Raw genomic sequence first — 22,409 nt, 5'->3', positions numbered from 1 at the left:
ACCTCTGGCCAGCGCTGCCAGCGTCCCCGATGGGCACTTTCACCAGCCAGAGGATCTGGTAATACTGGGCCACCCGATAGCCTCTGGCCAGCGCTGCCAGCGTCCCCAGTGGGCACTTTCACCCACACTCCCGTGGTTAGCACTTCTGTGCCAGTGTGGTCTAGACCCTTTATGTTAGCTACTCTCTCTTCCTCTTAATTCTAAGAGGGAGCACGGTGATTATCCCCATTAAACAGACTTAAAGCTGAAGAAACCAAGGCCTTGAGGGCCTCATGCCAGCCTGGTGCCCAGCTCCCGAGTCCTCCGTCTTGGCTACTCTGTGCATGGCCAGCCCCGGAGCACCGGCCACATCCCCACAAGGCCCAGCACCGGGTAGGGGCAGCCAGAGGGAGAGTGTTCTCTTGACTTGGCAGGCACTCAGTAGTTAAACATTTGGTGACAGGGCTGGGGTTTTGTTCCCGTGGGTGGGTTTGGTGCCCAGCGCCAGGCTGGTGAGTAGAGACTTCACGCTGTGTGTTAGTTGTGGGGGCGGTGGGGGGCCGGAGGAGAGGGAGGGGCTGAGCAGCCTCCACGGCAGAGACCTTCCGCCCCTCCGTTCAGGGCGGGGTGTCTCGTTTATGGGGTGGTGCTGAGTGGCAGCTTCGTAGCCTGACGGGGAAGGGGGAATTACCGAAGCATGTTGTGTGTTTTTGTATGCCTGCCTTCCAGAGCTCCCTGGGTCCCTCACGTGCACCTTTGGTTTTTGGTAGGCGTTTCTTGAACAGAAGCTCTGAAGATGACTCAGCCTCAGAGAGCTGCCTGCCCTCAGAAGGGACAACCTCTGACCCCGTGACCCTGCGTCGAAGGATGCTGGCTGCTGCTGCCGAGCGGAGACTTCAGAAGCAGCAGGCCTCCTAGCGCTGCCTTGCCTTCCTCGGCTGCCTCCGCCAGAGCCGCGTGCCCGGCCTGCTGAAGAGGCCTGTCCCCAGTTGTGCCTGCTGTGTGAAGAAGCGGGCTTGACTGCATCACCGCTGTATAAAGCATGTGGTCTTAATAGTGTTTGGACAGCTGACAGATTTAATCCTTTTTTGTAATACTTTCTATGTGACATTTCTCTTCCCTTAGAAACACTGCACATTTTAACTCTAGGCATGATCTCTTCTGCATTGACTGGACTTTGGAGGGGTGGGGAGGATCAGGAGGAAGTGGGCAACCAAAGACCTGAAGCGGGCAACGTCCATGACTGCCTTATGCAGAAGTCATAACAGATGCCGGTGTCTTTAGCTCCAAACATGGCAGGAAGCGTGGTGCAGCAGATGGGGGTTGGAGGCAGGGGGATCCATACAAAGCAGCGTGCAGATGGATAGCCAGAGCCTGACTCCACACCGCTGGGGAATTTCTGCTGTCCAGCTGCTGTTCTTAGAGAGGAGGCATTCAGAATGTCAGAGTGAGGCCAGAGCTACGGGCTTCTGGACCCCTGGGCCGGCGGGGCATCATGGAAAAACCGTGTTTGGTTCAATACCTGGAGCAGAGCAGGGGAAAGCCCAGGGATGTGGTGTGAGGAGGTGACAGTTGTGTCCCAGGATATCCGGGACTTTCCGAGCCCTGTCCAGAGCTGGCTTTACTTCAGTTAATGCTGGTGCTCCTCCATCTATGAGTATGCCCTGCGTGTCCATCCTCTCCTCTCTGTATTTCAATGTCCCCTGCCCACCTGCTCCCAGACATGGGGAAGGTCAGCACTGACAGGGTTAAGCAGCAAGCTTTGGTTCGTGGTTTTAATTCCTTGGTGAAGTCAATTAGGCAGTGCCAAAGGCTGTGGGTTTGGTCTTTGGGGGATGGGAGAGTACTTCTTGGAGGGCTTCATTGAAGAAATAAATGATACCTTTTGTATCTTTCTTCCCTGGAACCCTTCATTTTCATAACTGTGTTGGTTAAAAGGTAAGGTGTTGCGTCCACCTGCCTTGGAGCAGACCCAGATCTGAACTTTTTCAAATCCTTGACAAATTTCACTTGAAGGGTTTGAAACACGCAATCATAGCTTACATAGTTCAGTTTTATGTCCTACTGGATTAAGGTTTTTTTTTTTAATGTTTGAAAGCATAGTTTTATGGTAGTCCTTTTGGGAAGAATCCAGTATTACCTAAAATTGGCAAAGTTAAATGTATTTTACATAACAAAGTTTTTAGGATGTTGAGAAGTAACTGAAAATAGAGCGATGAGTACGTGTTTAGGCTGAGATAATTTATTTCAATAAATCTTTCAAAAGCCTTATCTTGAAATGCTGTTAGTAAATTTCTGTCATTTTTTTTCTTTTTAAATTTGTTTTGCTGAGAGCATAGCTATTTGTTTTTACTGTAAAACAACAACAACAATAATAATAATAAAAAGCAAACTGTCCTAGTGTGGTGTTGTGTGTGGCTTGGAGCTCAGGCAGTTTTCTTCAGAAGTGCAGAAATTAGGTCGTGTTTTGATTTCGGGTGTTCTGTTTTGGTTGGTGGGTTTTTCTTTATAATTTTGTGTGTGTGTGATGTGCACCTTTAAAGATGACACCAGTTCCATGTGTTCTTATGTTTCAGATGTGTGAAAAGAGAATGTTTTGGAGTCAATTTTAGAGAGTCCTGAAACAATGGAATACAACAGCATGACAGTGATCACAGGAGAGACATACCTTTAAAACGAGCCCAAAAGAGAAGTCCTAAATTCACCCTGAGATTTTATACCTGCATAGGAAAGGATTCTGTGCACTTACTGCCTCTTGGCTTCTGTCACTTCTTGGGGATATCTGAGACAGACTAAAGGCAAGGGCAGGATGCTAGGCCAGCCCCCCAGTTCCATGGGGTGGCCCCCCACCCCCAGCCCCTTGGCTGTGCCAGCTTCTCCAGCGTGCTCGCAGTGGAGGCCAGGCAGCTGGTTCAGGTTTGTAAGCGGAGGGCGTTTGGGTGCTCTGTGAATGGTGGTGGAGGTGCCCTTGCCCTCTCTGGGCTCTTCTGGAAGTGGTCTCCCTCACTCCCTTCATTTTCTTTTGACCCTTTTGACATCTTGGGTTCCCAGTTTGGTTTTTTTCCTAATTTTGAGGCTTTTATGTACCATAGAGATCCATGATCTTCGTGGATATTTTAGTTCTGTTGATGTGAATTCTGGGTGTGCAGGTGGCCGCATGGACCTGGCTTCCCACTTGAGCTGGGTAGATTGTGTGCTCTTCGATCTTTGGCCAGCAGATTTGGTCCTCTCTGGTAAAGCTGAGAGCTCTGTGGAGCAGGACCTCGCATGCACAAGGAGCCCTGGCCCTGCTGCCCAGCTAGGTCAAGGGACAACTCAGCCTGCCTGCCTCTGGACACCTTCATCTCCTGTCTCCTCACCCCTTCTTTTTCTTAGGAGTGGTTCTGAACCTGACTGCACATTAGAGTCACTTGGGGAGCATCTGGAAACCATGACGCATAGGCTCCACCCCCACGTGTCTTGTTCTAATAATTGAATTGGTCTTTCCCTGCACCCTTTCATAGCAAAATGCTTCTGGATTCCATTTTAAGTAAGGGCAAAGAAACGTCTTTTGTTTTTAGCTACAGAATTCACAAGCAAATTGGGCAAGGACCCTGTTACCCTATGGCTCCTTTTTTGAGAAATTCAGGTGATGCCATGTGTAGAAATCATGGTATCCTTCAGCCTTTCATCTGTAACGCACCCCCCACCCCCCCAGACCAGTGTCCTGAAGTCAAGCTTCTCAGTCAAGTCCTGACAGCACAGGGTTCCCATCAACTGAGATGGTGCGCCTCCTTCTGCAGATAAGTTGTGTTGAGGGAAGCTGGTGGGAAAAGCCCTGGGGGAGGGCCGGGCCTGGCTGGCTCACCAGCAGGCTTGTCCTGGCTCAGGAGCTCCTGGATCCATTCTTTGTAACAGAAGGGGACTAGCCTCTTATTACTCCACGGTCTCTGCAGCAGTCAGTATCAGCCCCTACCCTCCATCCTCACCAGATTTAAAAGGCCACTGGCAGTGCCAGGGAGAGGCCTTCCTGGGCTGCTGGTGTGTGGAGGATTCCGCTTAACTGACCTCACCCAGCCCCTGCCATCTCCTGGGTGGAGCGCTTGACTGCTTGGCTACTAAGTGATCCAAGGACATGACACAAGGATTTTGCTGAGCTGTGTTCCCTCCAGGTCCCGGCCTCAACTGACTTGCAGTTTAATTGCAGCAGAAACGTGGCAACCCAGAGGAATCGAGAACCGACTCCGTGCGCCAGGCTGTGCTGGTCTCAGTCGTCCCGTGTTAGGCCTGCTGGGGACTGCTGGCATCCAGATACAACAGGGGAGGCTGAACTGACTGAGTGCACATGACCCTTTGGGTGCAGAGGGCTGGGGCAGTTTGGCCTCATCCTTGGGACCACCCATTATGCTGTGGTGGAGCCCGGGGTACAGGATCACGTATTAGGAGACTTGGGATTACCTGCCCTTCCAATGAGGGGGTGCTGGACCAGGAGGAAGGGGGCACTGCTGGCTAGAGTGGCCCATTCCTCTACCTGCCCTGCTCTCAGGTAGCTGTGCTCAGCCGGTTCCCCGTTGATGGCAACACTGGCACAGGCATGGGGAAGGTCCAGGATGAAGGGTACTTAATCTGGCACTCACAAGCCCTACGCACCAGCCTCCCAGTGTCTGTGGCCCAGTCAAGTCCCTCCTTCCCTTTCCTGTCAGAATGAAGCCCAAGGGTGAGACTCAGGAATACAGACAAACATTCTCTTTATTGAGCTACACATGAATTTTCCATTAGTCAGAGAAGTAGACTGGCAGTGTGTAAGATATCACAGAAACCTCACCGATTGGGAATAGAAAGGCTTAGAAAGACCCGTGGGCTTTTTTTTTCCTTTTTTTTTTTTTTCCAAGTTTTTTTTTTTTTTTTTTTTTTTCTGCATTTTAAATTTTTTGTGTTTTGTCTTTTTGCCTCTTTATCTGAAATGGCTGTGACTGGTCTTCTTCAGCAAATATTGTCTTAAAAGTGAACCGTGAAGAGGTTTGGGGTTTGGATACTAGTCAAAGTAGAAATGACATTGGACTGATCATGAGAACTGTGGCTTTCATGTAAACATTACATTCCATCTTTTTTTTTTTTAATTTTTTTTTTTTTTTTTTCCATCTTGTGGTATTTAAAAATTTTTGTTTTTTTATCTGCAGCACAAACATCCCCACATGAGAAAGAGCGAACACAGGTCACTGAAACAAAGGAAAAGGTGGAGGGGTGTGCGCACGTGCACACACACACACACACACACACACACACACACACACACACACACGGAGCATCCATCTGAGAGACGGAGAAGCGAACGTGTCAGCAGGAAAAACCACAACCCGGTTCCCAAAGACTACGAAAGCTGATCTGGTGTGTAACGCGTAGTGCTCATCAGGACAAAAAAACCCAAAACCTAGAACAACTAAAAATAAAAAATGATAAAGGGACTCTGTAGGAAGGGAGTGAGGGGAAAACTGTTTTCTACTGGGCTCTAGTTATGTATATGTTCTGTATCCTTTGGGGGCGGCTACTGGCCAGTGAGAGCTGTGCTTTATCTGTACAAACCCCGAGTGAGCGTGTGGTCTGAGTGGCTCGGGGCTGGGCAGCGGGGTGCTGTGGGCGTGGAGGCTGCATTGGGAAAGCAGGCCTGAGCACACACCCGGGAACCAGCGCCCAGGGTGTGGACAGGCGGCACCTCTGCAGGTGGGTGGGGTGGGCGAGGCTGCAGGCGTGTGTTTATTTCACAAAGGAAAAAAAAAAAGATGGATGAGATGGTGAGTTTTCCTTTATCCTCTTTTTTTTTTTTTAACACTACAAAGCATGTGAGAAATGTTCTTCCTTTCCTTTCAAATTCTAAATGTAAAGACTCAAACTAAAGCCGGATTCTATAGCATTCTAGAGAAGTACACAGCCGTCAGTCACTCTGGGTCGTAGGTTAGACAGGGGGCTTGATACAGAAAGGCTGTGTGTCTTAACAAAGGCCAAAAGGTCATGCTACCAGGAGATCGTCAACAGCAAAGAGTCCGTGAAGCAGTCTGTAGAGAGAGAGACAAGGGGTCCAGTCGGACCATTTTCCTTGATTTAGAACACCAACCAACCAACCGACCGAAAAACCCTCCAGCGTGTTTAATGACGTGGGGGTGGGGGCAGGATGGGGCAGCATTGCAGGGGGGATCCAGAACCCAAGGAAGCCTTGCCCGGGCCCCCCTGGGAGGCCTCAGCCCAGGGACCTTGCCCCAGCCCTCTTGGAGGGGGAGCCTGAGGAGCGGCTTCAGCTCTGCAGGTGACCCTGTGCTGTGACGGCCCCTCCGCTCAGCTGCATGTGGGAAGCAGACCAAGTCTCCCTTTTCTCTGACTCTTGCCTTGTTAACATGAATAAAGAAAACTCAGGAGACAGTGGATTTGTCGGAGCAATGATTCTTCTAAATTCTTGAAGTTAACAACCTCCGCCACCCAAAAGAGAAGCATCCTAAAGTTTTCTCTTGTTGCAAAGTATGGGGCAGGGAGACATTTGGGGTGCGGGCCATTTTTTAAAAAAACAGTTTTGGAATTCACACAAGTGCAGGACAGAACCAAGAGCACACAGCCTGAGCAGGTGGAAGCAGAGAAAAGGCTGGACTGAGGCCAGGGCTTTCCTTGCCCTCCCCCTGCTCACAGAAACGGGTGGGTCTCAGAGCGTGAAAGCATGTGGCTGTTCTTAAAAGGACGGACTCCCAAATCAGGACTTGTATCGCAGTGCATGTCTATGTGTGTGTACGCGCGTAAGCGCACGCTCAGGTGCTGTCCCAGGAAATTGATGAGCAATGGAATGGTGGTCAGTTCTGTCTGAAGCTCTTTCTAGTACAGACTAAAAAACTTTAATATATATTTGTCTATATATATAAGGTTTGTTATGCCTTTTTGGAATTTGTTTACCAACTTGCATTTGTTAGTGGGGAGGGGTGGGGTGTGTGTGTATGTGTGCAAGCTTTTCTGTGAGTGCTGGAATCATTACCAAATAGGTTGCTATACAGGACAAGAGGTCAGTACAAGCCGCAGCCCCGGAGGTTGTTGGCAATGATGATGTCGGTGACGGCGTCGAATACCACCTGGATATTATTCGTGTCTGTGGCACAAGTCATGTGACAATAAATTTCTTTGTTGGGTGAGCGGTTTTTGCTTTCAAATTGTGCTTGGATGTAGGCGGCGGCGTCTTCATAGGTGTTGGAGCCTGTAAGGAGACACAGCAGGGGGTGGGGGGAGGGCCTGGTGAGAGCGGGCTTGGGGGTGGGTGGGCTAGAGACTCAGCCGTGACCTTCTCCAGGGGGCTGCCTGGGGCCCTCCTCCAAGGCAGAGTTGCAGCTCACGTTAAAAACCACACACAGCTGAGCGATCGCCTGGCTTTCCCAGGTCTTTCCCTCTGTGTTCACAAGCGGTCCCCCCACAGGCCCTGGGCAGACAGTGGCCACAGGCTAGCCCTCCGCCCTCTAGAGGAGCACTCTGAGGCCTGCAGGTCTGCCTTTCACAGCACTCAGCCCTGGTCCAAACCAGTCCTGCTGCTCCTGCTGCAGCTGTTCCGGGTAGGGTGGGGGCTCTGGGCATGCGGGGTGCCATGCCTACACTTTCCTCAATGCTTCCTCCACCGGTAGGGCAGGGACTGTCTTTAAGCAGTCCCCATGCTTAAAGTGAGTGACCAGGACGGGGGCATGGGTACCCTCCATCCCCAAGTTGGGAAGTTTGAGGGGCTGGTGGTATTATAATACTAACTGGGGCCCCACTGGCCCCCCAATTCCTCGGATGCTCCTTCGGTCCTGGCCAGGGTCTGGTGGGGGTATCTGGATGACGTAAGGACAGTTTGCCCACGAGCTGCAACCCAAGCCCCATGTCTCTATTCTGTAGTTTTCTATCAACATTAAAAAAAAAAACATGGACCAACCCAGAACTGCCTAAAAGCCTGTCCAAGTATAGTTGCCCCATTTTCTTCAGTGCCCCTAGGAGCTGGCCAGCATGGAAAGGATACAGTCTGACGTTAAGGGTGGGCGGCTACACCTCCTCCACCCCCCTTCAGCTGCTCTAGTCTCCAGTGAGTCACAGGGGGATCTGCAACTTGGGCGCTGGCAAGTGTCTGCAGCCAGATAATTAAATGTGAGGGGTCAGGGCTAAGGGGTGGGGACACCCCTGGGTGGGGGTCAGGGCGGAGACCAGCTCCAGACAGCCCACAGGGCAGAGAGCCTCAACTCCACCGCTGGCTGGCCACCAGTGAAGCGTTAAGTTGGGGGCAGCTCAGGGACTAGACAGCCCCAGGGAGGACCCCACCAAAGGCCCTCCCATGCAGAGGGGGCCAAGACGGCACCCGTCAAGGTGAAAAGTGCCCAGGAGTGACTCTGAGGGTGCCCGTTCCTCCCTTCTCAGCGTCCACTGAGTCCGTGCCCTTACACAGCCCGACGATCCCTCAGAGCTCCCGAGACATATCCCAACACCAGCTGGTTTTGTCCCCACAGGCCTAGGCACCCCCAGGGGCCACCTCATTGACCATTTGTCACCTGTCATGTTCTCCGAACTCAAGCTGGATCCCTCTGGAGATCCTGAAGCACTCAAGTGTTTCCCAGAGTCAGACTGACTTCACCTGGGTGTGCCCAGAGCCCCACACAACCCGGCAATGAGCCTGACCACTCCTCAGGCTGTGTCCTGAATTGGGCTCCAGGGGCACCTGGTCCCTGGGGACAAGGAAGAGCCCTCGGAGGTGGCACTGGCTTGAGAGGGCCTGCCGAGCCCCATCTAGTGACCACAACTTTCTGAAGACCCAAGCAGTCCTGAAGGTCCTCGCTGGGGCTGGGAGAGGTGGCTGCCAAGAGGGGATACGGCCTGGCTCACCCCACCCTGGCCCTGCCCTGTGCCCTCCTGGACTTGCCCCGCCCGCAGAGGGCACCTCAAACACGGCCAGTCCCCCCATTCGTGGTGTCCATCCTCTGGATGGTACTGAGGTGCTGATGGCAGGCGTGGAGCAGGCCTGGCACTGGGTGCCATCCTCTCCATTCCTCCCCACGCTCCCCCCAAGCGGTGGGGGTTCCTGTCTACTGTGGGGCCCTGATGATGACACACACACCGGCGATTAACCTGCCCCAGGTTGTGGTCTGGCTCCAGAGGCTGCTTCAGCCTCCCTACAGCCTGGGGAGGGCAGGTAGCCGGCAGGTTCACACAGGGAGGCAGGCAGTGCTCAGAACAGTGCACCCTCCTCCACACCCAAGGGTGAGGGCGGACTCGCCCCAGTAATGGAGGAGGTTGGCGGGGGTTGGGGGCAGCATCCACTGCTCCTGGAATCGGGCTGGGTTTGAGGACCCACGTCACCCTGGGAGCTGAGCCTCTGTCCTGGGGCTGGCAGGGAGAGGGTTCCCGACTGAGCCCCACGAGACACATCCTCTGCTGCCTCCTGAGGAGCCTCTAGAAGCTTGCCAGTCCCCAGGGTGACAAAGGCTGGGCTCTGGCCTCCCATCAGTGCTGCTCCAGCCTTTAAGCAGCAGCTCAGAGCTGGGCCACCCTACACAGCCAGCCTCCATCAGCTGCCAGAGACAGCCTTATCACAGGGGTGTGTGACACACTCCCCTGGAGCCAGCTGGGAAGGAAAAGCCCCCGAGAAGGCGTGGAAGAGAGGCAGACAGGAGGGGTGGGAGGAGGCCTGCAGAGTGGGTGGTTTGATTGGGGAAAAGCCCAGGATGGAGGGAGAGCAGGAGAGGGTAGGTGGGATGCTGGTGGAGGTGGGGAGCAGGGCTGAGGCGGCCCAGGCCCCGCTCCTCAGGCACGCGTGCACCCTCTCTAGTGCAGGCAAATGGGCTGTGTGGCCCAGCAGAGGCCTAGGGCAGGAGTTAAGGAGGGGTGCTGGGGAGATGGGAGGCCAGGACGAAAGCAGAAGGGGAATCGGGGTCGGTCCGGCCTCCCGATCCTGCCATGTCCCTCCGAGTCATCTGGTCTCAACATGCGTGCATCATGAAGGTTCATTTCCCACCACGCCCAGGGCAGCACCCTCGCCTCTTCTAGCCCCACCCCACCTGCCAGATGCCCGGGAGACGCGGGTCCCTGGCAGGCCCACGCGGCACCCACCTGTGTACTCGGGAAAGCAGATGGTCAGAGGTGACTTCTTGATCTTCTCCCCAAAGAGATCTTTCTTGTTGAGGAAGAGAATGATGGAGGTATCGATGAAGAACTTGTTGTTACAGATGGAGTCGAAGAGCATGAGAGACTCGTGCATGCGGTTCTGCAGCCCCAGGCGGGGAGGGGGAGAGAGTCAGACAGACAGCGAGAGGGACAGACAGAGAGACAGGGAAAGAGAAGACGACAGTTAGGCAGGAAAGGGAGGATCAGGGCTACCTGGCAGCTCAGGAGGGGCTGCTGGGCCCCCACGGCTCCTTGGAAGGCTGACAGGTAGAACGTCCTGCACAGCACGGCGCTTCTTGTGTCCAGTGTTCAGAGCAACCCATACCCCCGTCTCAGGGCCGGTGGCAGAGAGAGGACTGGGAACCAACCAGGGCTCCCTGGGAGAGGCTGAGGACAGGGAGACCAACCCTCCCCCTGCAGAGTCCGAAGCCATGAGAGGGTCTCCCTGCGTCTGTGTGGCCTCCAGGTGGGTCTGTGCAAGTGCATGCATGTATTTGTATGTGCATGTGTGTGGTCTCCAGGCATGTGTGTGTGTTGGGGGGATTGCTGGACAAGAGCGTGAGATCTGTGCTCTGGCATTCCGGTCCACACCTTTCCTGCTGGGCCTAACCTGTGGGTGGGGGTGTCCTCCGGGAGCAGAGAGGGGCTCTAGGCCTCTCCTGTGGTCTAAGGGTCATGCCAGACTCCTGCCAGCATCCTCCGGGGACTGGGGAGATGCTACTGCCCAGGCTGCCTGCAGACATGCCTGGGGGATGGCTGCACTCCCTCGGGCTGGGTCAAACTCAACCACAGGTTGGGTCACGAGAGCTGAAAGCCGTGCAGAACTGCTTTGCACACAGGAGTTTGTTTAGCAAATGAACCAAAAGGATGTGCACTCCCAATCAAGCAGGACCCTGGGGACAGCCTTCTGCCCTGGGCAAGGATGGCCTTATTCTAACCTGTTTCTCGGCAGCCCCTTCTCTATGAACTAACCCATTTATGCACGGGAAGGTGGCTCCCTCGTGAACTACTTCTCCAGGGGAAGGGGGACCCCTGTCCGATCCGCAAGCCCAGCTCCGTGGGTCTGCAGCTCAAGCCCAGGAGTAATTCCTGGCTGCATGCTCCCTCTGAAGTAAGACGACTGAAGCAAATGACCGGAGAGCAGAGCAGTGGTGTGGGCGTCCTTGGGCGTTATCCCCGGAGATAGACGAGCAGGCAGTGGAGCTGAATGGGCTGCTTGAATGTGAAGTGACCACCACCTGTCACCGAGTCCCACTCTGCCAGCTCTTCCCTGCCTCATGTCATTTAACCCCATTAATCCTTAGGGGACACAGAGGTGACAGGGCTGGGACTGGGAAGGACAGAGACGTGCCCCCAACTCTGGGCCAGACCACAGCTTCTGCAACACAATGGGTCTCTCTGGCCAGTGTGAGTAGCCTGTGGGCTCCAGAATAAATGGTCAGAATAAACGGCTGGCCCTGTGTGTCTTTGGTCATCTCTTGCATGGCTGGGTTGTTATCCTGGTGACCTGGAAGGGGTATTGGCACCAAACCCTTGTTCTTACAGCCAAAGCCAGTTGGTGGAGGGGGCAGTCTCGGGTCTCAGCTGCCCCTCAGGGGCCCCTAGACAACAGTTTTACTGTAGCCTCTGGGACGCGCCACACAAATCCAGCAGACTCCTATGGTCTTACTACCCTCCTGGCCTCAACCAGTCCATTTCCTTCTCAATCCCCCACCCGGTTTCTGCCGGTTGGTCACTGCACAGTCACACTCGAGTGGAGAAAATGTGACACCTCCACCTGGTGCCATTTCAGTGGAGCCTGTTCAGAAGGGGGCAGGCGGAGGCTTCCTGGGAGGTCATGCGGATGCTGCGCGGGGCCAGGGCTGGGAACACCCAGGGTCCCCAGACCACCAGGGAAACAGAGCAGAGCCGCTCCAAGCCAAGGATTCAACAGGAAACGCCTCCCCACCACACAGCAGCACCTGGGCCTACAGCTGCTCAACCACAAGCTGGAAGCCCACGGCCAGAGGCAAGTTCCCACCTCGCTGCCCAACTAGCTCAACTTGATCTATAGACGTGGCGGGGGGGCATGTTGGGGACACATGCCCATGGCACTCCCAGGAACAGAAGAGGCCACCAGGGAGACCTGAGCTGAGAGTGGGGACTCTGAGCATAACGCACATGGGCTGGGCTGAAAGGTCTGGAGGCCGCCAAGCGTTGGTCCAAAGGAACAATTCAGGCCAGCTCCCGGCTTCAAGTCCCACTCGGCTAAGGCTCGGCCTCTCCCCGCTCCAGGGCTGCAGAGAGGGCGCTCTTCCCACTCACACCAGCGGGGTCTGTGCGCAGTCCTCTGTGGGGCTGCAGGAATGACCAGCACAGGCTCCTGCTCGCAGAGAGGGCAGTCTAGTCGCGGAGAGAAAGTGCACACACGTGAAGAGGTCCCGGTTCCGAGCGAGCGAGCGAGCGGCACAGAGCAGGAGAGGGGCCCGCAGGCAGTGAGGCTCCCCGTCAGACCTGGGGAGTGAGCCTGGATGGAGGGAGATGCAGGGACGGTGGTGGGGAGGGGAGGCGCCGGCGCTGAGACCCTCTCCTCACCCCACAGGCCTCACCGCTCATCATTCTGAACACACTGGAACCCACTGCCAAGGAACCAAGAGCCCAGCCTGTGCGTACATGCTTGCCCAGAGAACATGGATGCCAGAACACATTCAGAAGAGATGTCAACATTTGAGAGAAGAGAAGGAAGCCAGGGGTCACAGCCAGGCGACAGCACCCACCCCAGCTCAGCGTCATCTTCCTGTCTCTCCCACTCACCAGCAGAGTGTGGCCAGTGGCCGGCACCAAGCCCTCTGGATAGACAGGGCAGCCTCTGCCCTCACCACACCCCCTGGCGCCTGGAATCCCCCTGCCCTGTCCCACTGTGCCCTCTGCCGGGTGGCCCACAGTCCAGCCCCAGGACATGGGGTGTGCGGGGCGGTGCCCGGCGGAAGCAACTTGGGCACTGATACAACACACCACACTCACACTAGAAAAAGCTGGCACTTTTTATTAATGGTAGGTAACTAATAAATACATTACGGCAGCCAATAAATTATTACAATGACTAGAGATTTATTAAACCAAAGAGTCACTCTTCTTACAAAATTACAGTTAATAAGGGGGGGGTGGGTGTGGGGCTGGGAGGTGGGACCACTGTACCTAAGATAGGAGGTTTGCTAAGGAAGGAAGGGGGTGCCCAGGTCCACCTCTGCCGGGCACAGGAGGGGAGGATGCAGGGGGACCAAGGCAGAGGAGACAGGGAGGTGAAGGGCCTGGCTGCTCGGGGAGGTGGCAGGTATGGGGGTGCAGGGGCGTGGGGGGCAATGAGAGGACAGGCCACAGGACAGCAGTGCTTGTGAGCCGCTGGCCCTGCAGGGAACGGGCTGTGTGTTCAGGCTGGTGGTCTGGGTGCACAGGGTCTGGGTGGGCCTTCTCTGCTTCTGCCCAGGCCAGGCTCTCCCCTGACAGGGGCCTTCACCTGTTGGGGTGGGGTCTGCCTGGAGCCCCCAAGGGAAGGCCTTACTTTGCTTCTGGCCCAGAGGGCTGAGACTTGCCTTTCTGGGGGTGGGGGTGCAGTCGGGGGCAGCAGCTCACAGACCCTGTTCCTGATCTGGCTGTCCTGTCTGGTCTCATTGCTGTGGGCAGCTGGACCCTTCTCTCTGTAGGCCTGTGGGTTGACGTCGGGGGGACTATCTGGGGGGTGCTGGCTTCTGGCACCCCAGGTTGAATCTCTGGTGGCCCTGGAGCTGGAGCCTCGGGCCTCAGTTCCTGAGAACTGCCAGGCTGTGCCCGAAGGCATCCAGAAGGCTCAAGAAAGGGCAGGGGCCACCCACGGAGGCTCCGTGTGCCCTACTCGCAGAGACGGGGCAGGACACTGCCTGGTCTGGAGAAAAGGCTGGGGCCCGGACTGCAGTGGATTTACTCACCAAGAGGCATGTGCTTGGCCTGCCCTGGGTCAGGCCAGAGAAGAGGGAGGGGCCAGGAGAGATGTGGGCCAGAGTGGAGAACCGGCAGGATCATGCACCAGGCAGAAACTGTCCCAGGGCAGGGAGGGGTGAAGCCAGGGGATAACCTCTCCCCTTGCAGGACTCTCCCCGGCAGAAAGGAAGGGCCTGGGCAAGGTGATGCCTGGGTCCTCCCCGCTGGGGAGGGCTGTTTAAGGACAAGGCTGTTTAAGGACAGCCTTGTTGTGGGGGCTCCAGGTAGGGAGGGCACTTGTGGAGTCACAGAGGACCGTTGTGGGGGCGGGGTGCCTCCAGTTTCTGTCACTGGGGCGTGGAGCTGGGTATGGTGGGGGGGGGCGCTGGGAGGCCCAGATACCAGGGTATCCTGGCACCAGATACCAGGGTGGCTGTCTGCCCGAGCTGTGCCTCCTACCCCCATCTGGCCATGGGCCCCCAGGCTCTGCTGCAGCCAGACAGGACAGGAGCCAGGGTGCCAGGCCTCTAGTGCTCCATGGAAGGACGCCCCAGAACCGTATTGTCCGAGCTGTTGGCGAGAGGCCCCGAGCCGTGCTGTCTGCTCAGGGCTGGGGCAACCCCTGCCCCCTCCTCAGGGCAGAGCCCACAGGCTCCACCGAGCCCATCCGCGGGCCTCAGGCACTGCCTCCTCCAGTCAGGCCAGAGCGCCTTGGGGCCTCTCCCTGCTGTCTGTGGGAAGGCCAAGCGCCCGCTCTTTCCGGGGCAATCGGCGCAGGACACAGACGCTGCCTACAAATCCAGACGGCAGGTGCAGCCTTTACGGGCTCGGCGAGGGCGCCCCTCCCAAAATCAGGTTATCTTTGGCCTGATGACCAGAGGCCCTCGGAGGTCTGAAGCATGGCCTCTGGTGGGGCACACATGGGGCCACCCAGCCTGGTCACTCGTAACACCGCCCCCCAGCACCCCCACACCCACGACGGAGCCAAAACTCATCTGTCACCTCAGCTGCTCCTCCACAGGGTGGAGCTGCCTGGAACGATGCGGATGGGAGACGCAGTGGACAGGAGGGAATTTCAGCTCTAGACACCTGCTTCGTGGGGGCTGTGACTAGACAGCCAGGGACCCCTGGGCAGGCCGGGGTCAGAGGGCAGGAACAGCACAAGAAGCTGAGCAGGGTAGAGACAGGGGAGGCCGCCCAGGGGACAGAGGGGCAGGAAGGCCCCAAGCAGCCTACTCCCCAGCTTCCTAATGCTGCAGGCAGGGTGGGCTGGGGTCTGGGGCCCTCCCACCTGCCTGCTGCCCAGGACAGCTGGTGACCGCCATCTCTAGGATGACGGCCTTAGAGATGGGGGCTTGTCAGCTGTTTTTGAGCCTGGGGGTCATAGGGCAGACTGAGGGGCACAGTTGGTCATACCCAGGGTGGTGGTGCCCGGAAATAACAGTGACGTATTCAGCACTGGGCAAGATGGCCTGACAGGGCTGGGCTGCCCACACGGGATACGGAGGCATTTGGCTCCAGGGGCCTGATCTTTGCCACGACCCAGCACCCGGTACAAGGCACAGCACACAGCAAGGCAGACAAGACCGAAACGGACCTGGGCTGGCAGGGTGGCTCCTGTGGCCTGGATGCTTGGCGAGTTCCATGAGACCAGGGGCAGCAACGGAGAGCCAGGTGGGGGACGGGGCTCAGCCACCCCTGCGGGCATTTGGCACTAGGGCAGGTGCCCTGGCTCTCCCATGTACCACCCAGAGCTCTGCCTGTGGGAAATAAGAAGCCCAGGGCTCCTGGCTGCAGGGCAGTCGGGGGCTGCGCTGGGAGTTCAGGGGTCCTGCCTGACCTGGGACCGAGCAGAGCCCGTGTGGGATCTGGAGGAGCAGAGGGCCTGAGGAGGGAGGAGCTGGAGCCCCCTCGAGGGGTAGCCCCTCTCTTCCCATAGGCACATATGTCTCCCTAGGCAGAGCCATCGTTCAAGGCACAGAGCCACCACCCAAGCACATGGGGTGTCTGCCAGGCTGTGGGTTGGCAGCATCAGCCAGCGAGGGGCGCCCAGGAGAGAGGGGGTGGTGTGTTCACCATCCCAGGCCAGCCAGGGCCTGAGTCAGCAGTAGGAGTAACCCCACCCTTTTCTGCTCAGGTATCTCAGGAGCAAAGCTCCTCCAAGGGCTCTGAGGACTCTTGGTCCAGAGGAGGGGACTGGGTGTGTGTGGGCCAGGCTGTACCCCTCACAGGGCACTCCAGTGTGGTGAGCCTGTCCACGTGCCTTCCTCTGCCCCCTGAGCTGGCGGGACCCCAAAGGCTGCGAACAGACTCTCCTATTTCTTCACCAAGACAGGAGGAGGCTGGGACACTGGCCACAGGGGCTGTGTCCATACCTCTCCCGGGCCTCCTCCACCCCAGGCCTCCTGGGACCCCGGCAGGTTTGCACTGGATTCATCCTGAATTCAAGGCAAAAAAGCATATCCGCTCACACTCCAGAGTGGCTGCCCGAGACCTGGCTGAGGGCAGAAGTAGAGGAACCACCCTGGGCCTGCAAAGGTGGGCTGTGAGGCCCCCACGGCAGTCAACACAAATGCCACTTCCCCTGGGCCTCCCCTCCCCACGGCCTTCCTCCACCGACCTCTGTCCAGGCACCGCGGGACTCGACCTTCCCACCACCCCCCACACACCTCTGCAAGAAGTCAGTCTCAGGAGCATTTGCAGACCTACGAGAGTTGGGGGTGGGGGTTCCCCAGGAGGGTGTTGGGGAGCCCAGAGAAGGAAGGGCTGGCGTCCAGGGGGCAGAGATCCAAGGGGAGGAGGAGGGAGGCAGTGGCTGAGGCCTGAGCACCCTCAGACCCACACACGGCTGGTGGCCTGGTCCCACCCTGGCTTTTTGGTGACGGAGCTGCCCTCAACCAGAGAGACCCCAAGAAAAGCTGAGCAGTGGCTCCCACCGCCCCCACCCCTGCACAGCCTCAGATGATAGGAGGAGACCCCAAGACTTCGAGCGTGAATCATCGCACAGAGCACACACCCACTCCGGCGGCCTTGACCCCACAGCCCTGTCCCCCAGGGAAAAGACCCGGCGACGAAGCAGAGGCTGGCGAGTCGCCCATCGCGGCAGGTGTGGGCACTCGGCCTCCCGACCAGCCCCGTTACCACGTGTTCTGGCGTCTGGGGCCAGGGTGGCCAGAGGGCGCTTCCTGTCCAGCCCCCCTGGTGCCAGCCGCTGGCGCTTCCTTGTCAAGGGCAGAGAGTGGGCTGGGAGGTGGCGGAGCGTGGGCTCCAGGGTGGGCTGGGGCAGCAGGGTGGCAGGCGGCTGGGCAGCGGGCCGGGGCTCAGTAGAGGCCACAGCCCCGAAGGTTTTTGGCGATGATGACGTCCGTCACGGCGTCAAAGACAAACTGGATGTTGTTGGTGTCGGTGGCGCAGGTGACGTGGGTGTAGATCTCCTTGTGGGCGGACTTGTTCTTGCTCTCATACTGGGCCTGGATATAAGCCACGGCTTCTGTGAAGGAGTTGGGGCCTGCGGGAGAGACCAGGTCGGCAGCTGGTGAGGCGAGGCCCCCACCCAGGTGCCAGTCAGGCCACAGGCCAGGGAGTGGACACCGGGGGCCCCTTAGTGACTCCCTTGCAGGAGGAACCTAACGACAGCTCAGCGCAATCAACAGCGGGTTATGAAATCCAGTCCGCAGCTCATGTCCAGTTTAAAAACAATGAAGGAAGCGAGAGCGCAGACCTCAGTGGGCCTCACCGGCACTAAGGCTCGGGTGCTGTTTCAGGGAACTCCTGTTTCAACTTTTATAGATGCACCTACAGGTTCCTGACGCAAACAGGCTTCCTTCCTGGGGGTCCTGCCCAAAGAAGCCTGAACCAGCGCTCACAGGGGATCAGAAGTCTGCCAGCCCCTGCAGGCTGTCTTCTGCCAGTGGCCACTCCTTGGAGCAGATGGGTATGCCCTTGGCCACTGCTGGGCAAGCCGGTGGACACTCAGCAGCACCTGCGAGCTGCCCTGGCCTCTTTCCTCTCATCCCTTCCTGCCTCCTTGTCACGTCCACCTTCCACGGCTGAAGAACTGTCTGGCCCCCCGACTTGCTGCCACACTGCTCTGTGGGGTTTCAGGAGAGCAGCTGCTGTTCAGGGAGGAACAGAAGGGACTCCTGGCTTTGCCTGAAGCCTCCACAGGCCCAGGCAGTGTTGCCAGACCCACCAAGGGAGGGAGGGAGGGAGGGAACGGGCTGGTTTGGAGCCGCAGTGCAGACCGGAAACCCGGGAGGGGCACACCTGCGGGGATGGGGGGTACCTAGCCCCTCGGCATAGGGGCACAGACCACCAGGCCTGGCCTGGAGGGCCTTCTAGACCACAGCTCTTTCCTAAATCTGTGCTGGAGGTGAGGGAGAGGGTCCCTGGGACCTCATCAGCCCCAAACTGGCCTTGGTGACTGACTCCCTTGCTTCTTGCTGCCCTGTGGGTCACAGTCTCGGCCACCTAGGGCTGGATGCACGGACCCTCCACAATTCGTATGTGACTAAACAGAGGTCGACTGGTGTGTGCACAGGGTGCTGAGCCCAGCCCGCCTCTGGCCGTGTGCTGCTGGGGTCTGGCCCGGGGGGCTGTCAGCCGAATCTCAAGGGAGGGGAGAGACAGTGAGCTGCACCACTTGCCCAGCTCTGAGCCGTGGCCCCCACGTCCACTCCTGGGGAGTTGGGGTTCAGCCTGGAGGCTCCCCTACACCAAGCTGGGACTCTGACTCCCCTTGTGCTCTCCAGGCTGGGGGCTGGGCAGGCTGGAGATGCCCACTTCCGCTTCCACTTGTCTCTCTGACCAGGCCCTGGCCATCCTGAAGAGCCAGTGGGCCTGTGGGCTATTCCAGCCACGCTGCTGCTCCACAGGGGCCTGGTCAGGCTGCCCGCCCACCCACAGCCAGGTGACCCTGCCACAACTGTGACAAAGGTGGCCTCTGCCGGCCACAGCGTCCTCTGCAGGGAGGTGTGAGCAGGACCGTTCATGAGGCTCTCGCATCCAGTAGGCTTTTTGACTCATAACTACCCATGTGGGGGTGCCCTCAGGGTACTTCTCAGTTGTAATCACGGTCACAAAAGTGTGTTCAGTGAGCACTTAGTATGCGCCCACTGCGATGCTAATAAGCTCATTCCTGCTCACTTTGTCCTCCTGGCAACTCTGGGAGGAAGGGATCGATAATCATGGTGATTACCCATCTCACAGATGTGGAAACTGAGGCTCTGAGAGGTTGTATAACCTGCTGTGAGTGGCAGAGTGGGGGCAGGAACCCTGGGCTGTCTAGCTCAAAGCCCCATTTTCACCCCAGCATCATCTTGGTGTTACCACTGTACTGACAGCCTCTACATACAGACGACCGAGCTGAGGTCCAGAGGCTGCCAGGGTCAAGGGCTTGTAAGTGGCCATGCCAGGATTTCAGCCCTGCTTCCACTGACTAGGAAGCCCAGCTGGCTGCCCCGGGCCCCTTGCTACAGCACATTACAGGGAGGCAGGGGACCTGCCTTCGGCTCTGTGCTGGATCCTCTGGGGCAGAGCCTGGTGCATCTGCAGCACATGGTGAAGGGGGACTGAGAGGCCCCTGCAGCCCCTGTGGGAAGCGGCCATCTCTACCTGTGTACTCCGGAAAGCAGATGGTGAGCGGGGACTTCTTGATCTTCTCTTCGAATATGTCTTTCTTGTTAAGAAATAGGATGATGGACGTGTCCGTGAACCATTTGTTGTTGCAGATGCTGTCGAAGAGCTTCAGTGACTCGTGCATGCGGTTCTGCAACAGAACGGAGGAGAGGCGAGTGAGGCCCATGCGGCGCCCGGGGCCCTGACCCACCGCGGCCAGTGACACAGCGGGACAAGCAAAGGGACGGTCTGCCAACACGGCTGAACGCACCACCAGGGACACAGACGCGAGGACCCACAAGGACAAGGACCTGGTCCCTGCTGCATTCGACACGCGGGTGGGGTGGGGGTGGAGCAAGGAGCAGGGCAGGGCAGGGGAACACTGCCCCTTCCCCAGAGAGGGCTGACCCGGGCGGTGGCAGTGAGGTCGCCGGAGGACTCCAGCCCACCACTGAGGGGACATGCACCATGCACGCGGGGGCAGGACCCCGCCACCCTCCACAGCCCATGTGGGACCCCGGGGCATGCAGACGGCACTACAGGGGGTCGCACTCGGCTCCACCAGCAGGGGCGGGAGGATGCACGCGTTCAGCTGGGGAACATTAACCGAGGACTGAAGCATCCTCGCATTAATCCAGAGTTGGAAGCAGACACCAGGGGGACAGCGTCGGGGGAGTGCTCTTGCTGTGGCCTTGGTCTGGTTGGGGACCGGGTGGGTTGCCTGGGCCGTGGCTGGGCTGGGGGCAGCTCTGTGTGAGCTGCTTATCGAGACTGTTTTCCCAGTAGAGGGGCCAGAAGAACCCCAAGATGAAAGCCAACAAAACAGATTAAAACAGAGAGGAAGATAAAAAACCCAGAAAACATGAGAGAAGGAAAGAGGGGGAAAAAAAACCCCAAAAACTCCAAATTAGTTCAACCAGTCTCAGGCCAGGAAGTCCAAGCTGATCCGTCTGGGCCCCCGGGGCAGGCTCCAGAGACCACGGCCGCCCCGGGGCTGTGGATCGTGTGCCTGGAGATGGAATGCAAGGTAGGGCGTACCAGCCTAGGCCAGCCGGTGAGGAGGGTGGGACGTGGGAGTAGGGGCAGGCTTCACAGCAAAGTCACCCGGCGGTGCCCTGGGAACCTGCTGCTTTCAACTCTTAGCTGACGGTCTCAGCTGGAAGGAGGCGCTTCATACCTGCCCGACTTGCAGCGTCTCTCAGAATCTGCTCATGGGTTTGGCCTTGGTTTGCCAAGTTAAGGCCCTGCAGGCGGCGGTGACGGTGCTGCTGCTGAGAAGTTGTGGCAAGTGAGGCCCAGGGCCGCGGGGGTCCGGGCTGTGGCGGGCAGGGTGGCCGGCTGGTGGGCGGGCAGCCACCAGCCCCATGGCTCCTGGCCAAGCTCCAGGAGCCCCCAGACACCTTTTTCTCAGGCAGCCCCAATTCTCGCCCTGGCCAGTCTGGGCTGAGAGGGCGGAGCAGGGCTGACCAAAGAGGAAGGTGGACGACTAAGGATGGGTCAGTGGCTGGAGCTCTTGCTCCCGGGGGCAGCACGTGCGAGTCCCACCACTTGGCCTCAAGTGGAGCTCCTGGGCAGAGTTGTGTTGCAGTTGCCATCTGCTACGCGAAGGGTCCCAAGCGAGCGCAGGCACTCTTACAGCCCCCAGCCCCAGGGGTCCTCAGAGCTGCCCAGAGGCCGCTCGCCGTGGGCTCCACTTTACAGAGGAGCAGGTGGAGCAGCCGCCACGCTCCCACGGTGCCAGTGGTGGCGCTAGACCCTGGGCTATGTCCACCAGGCCCTGGACACACAGGCAGGGCGCTATTCTCACTGGCACCATGGCAAGGAGCCGCCTCTGCGGGCTCTTGTCGAGTGGTGATGCCAACGCCCAAGCTCTGGAGAGGCTGCTGTTCTCTCCCGGGTGGAAAGGAACCCAGGAAGAGCCCATTCGCGACCCCACACGCTGTGGCTTCCCCAAGGTCCTCGGACCCAGCCTTTGTGAAGAAGGGCAGGGAAACGGGGGAGAAGGAGCCGAGGGAGAGGATGGGAGAGAGACAGTGAAAGTAGGAAGGCGAGGAGGAAGGCGCTCCAGAACGGGTCCTGATCCAGAGCAAGGGCTGGAAGGCGGGCAGACCGGGAGGGCCGTCTGAGCGTGAGGCCCGGTACCTGCCGGGTTCACCTGAGGCCTGTGGGCCACAGAGCTTGGGACTCCGTGGCTGCCAGACCTGCTCCGAGGTCCTCCGCTCTGCCCATGCTCCGGAGGCCAGCGCGCGCCCCTTCCTGAGAGGGACTTGGGGCTTGGGACTGAGCCAGGCGGGTCCCCAGGAAGAGGCCTGGGGCCCTCGACACTCCACTGCTTGGTTTTCTTTCAAATTCACGGCAGAATTGGCTTCCTGCACCAGCCCTGCTTCCCACTCCCAGGCATAGCAAGGAGAAGAGATGAACCAAATGGAGCTCAGACCACACGGTGGCCAGGTGGACTGTGAACAGTGGGTCCAGAAGCAGGGTCAACAGTGGATCAGTGAGAGATGTGCTGGGGTGGTCTCTGTGCGCGGTGCCTTGTGGGGGCAGTGGGAGCCGACCCGGCCTTCAGGATAGTCAGTGGGTCCAGGTCTGGGGGTCTTACCCACCACAGCTCCTGAGGCCACTGAGAACAGTGCTGGCGTTGGAAAGAGCCGCACAGCTGGGGTCCCAGAGCCTCGCCCCAGAACACGGCAGGGTTTGTGGGGCTCCGCTGATGCCCCGTTCAGAAGTGTTCCAGGGACCAAAGAAGA

General features: G+C 58.0%; 2 protein-coding genes across 3 annotated transcripts in view; one reads left to right on the top strand and one right to left on the bottom strand.

The window, feature by feature from the left end:
* Positions 1-2,379, top strand: part of AMFR (autocrine motility factor receptor) — a 45,620-nt gene extending 43,241 nt beyond the window's left edge. The window contains exon 14 of the mRNA XM_027516506.1: positions 750-2,379. Within this exon, the coding sequence (XP_027372307.1) occupies positions 750-897 (148 nt within the window). The 3' untranslated portion in view covers positions 898-2,379. The remainder of the gene's footprint in view (positions 1-749) is intronic.
* Positions 2,380-4,689: 2,310 nt separating this feature from the next.
* The window catches only part of GNAO1 (G protein subunit alpha o1), a 181,095-nt gene continuing 163,375 nt past the window's right edge, over positions 4,690-22,409 (bottom strand). The window contains exons 7-9 of one of the 2 annotated variants that reach the window (XM_027516517.1): positions 10,054-10,207; positions 6,971-7,186; positions 4,690-6,011 (exon numbers count right to left, since the gene is read on the bottom strand). In XM_027516517.1, the coding sequence (XP_027372318.1) occupies positions 6,999-7,186; positions 10,054-10,207 (342 nt within the window). In that variant the 3' untranslated portion in view covers positions 4,690-6,011; positions 6,971-6,998. Of the gene's footprint in view, positions 6,012-6,970; positions 7,187-10,053; positions 10,208-13,106; positions 17,552-19,656; positions 19,811-22,409 lie in introns of those variants that run through there. The other variant, XM_027516518.1, reaches the window with a different exon arrangement.

The sequence above is a fragment of the Bos indicus x Bos taurus genome, chromosome 18 (genome assembly GCF_003369695.1).
Source record: "Bos indicus x Bos taurus breed Angus x Brahman F1 hybrid chromosome 18, Bos_hybrid_MaternalHap_v2.0, whole genome shotgun sequence".
NCBI classification, from domain to species: domain Eukaryota; kingdom Metazoa; phylum Chordata; class Mammalia; order Artiodactyla; family Bovidae; genus Bos; species Bos indicus x Bos taurus.
Note: the sequence above shows the minus strand (reverse complement) of the source record. Positions and strands in the feature narration are given on the sequence as shown.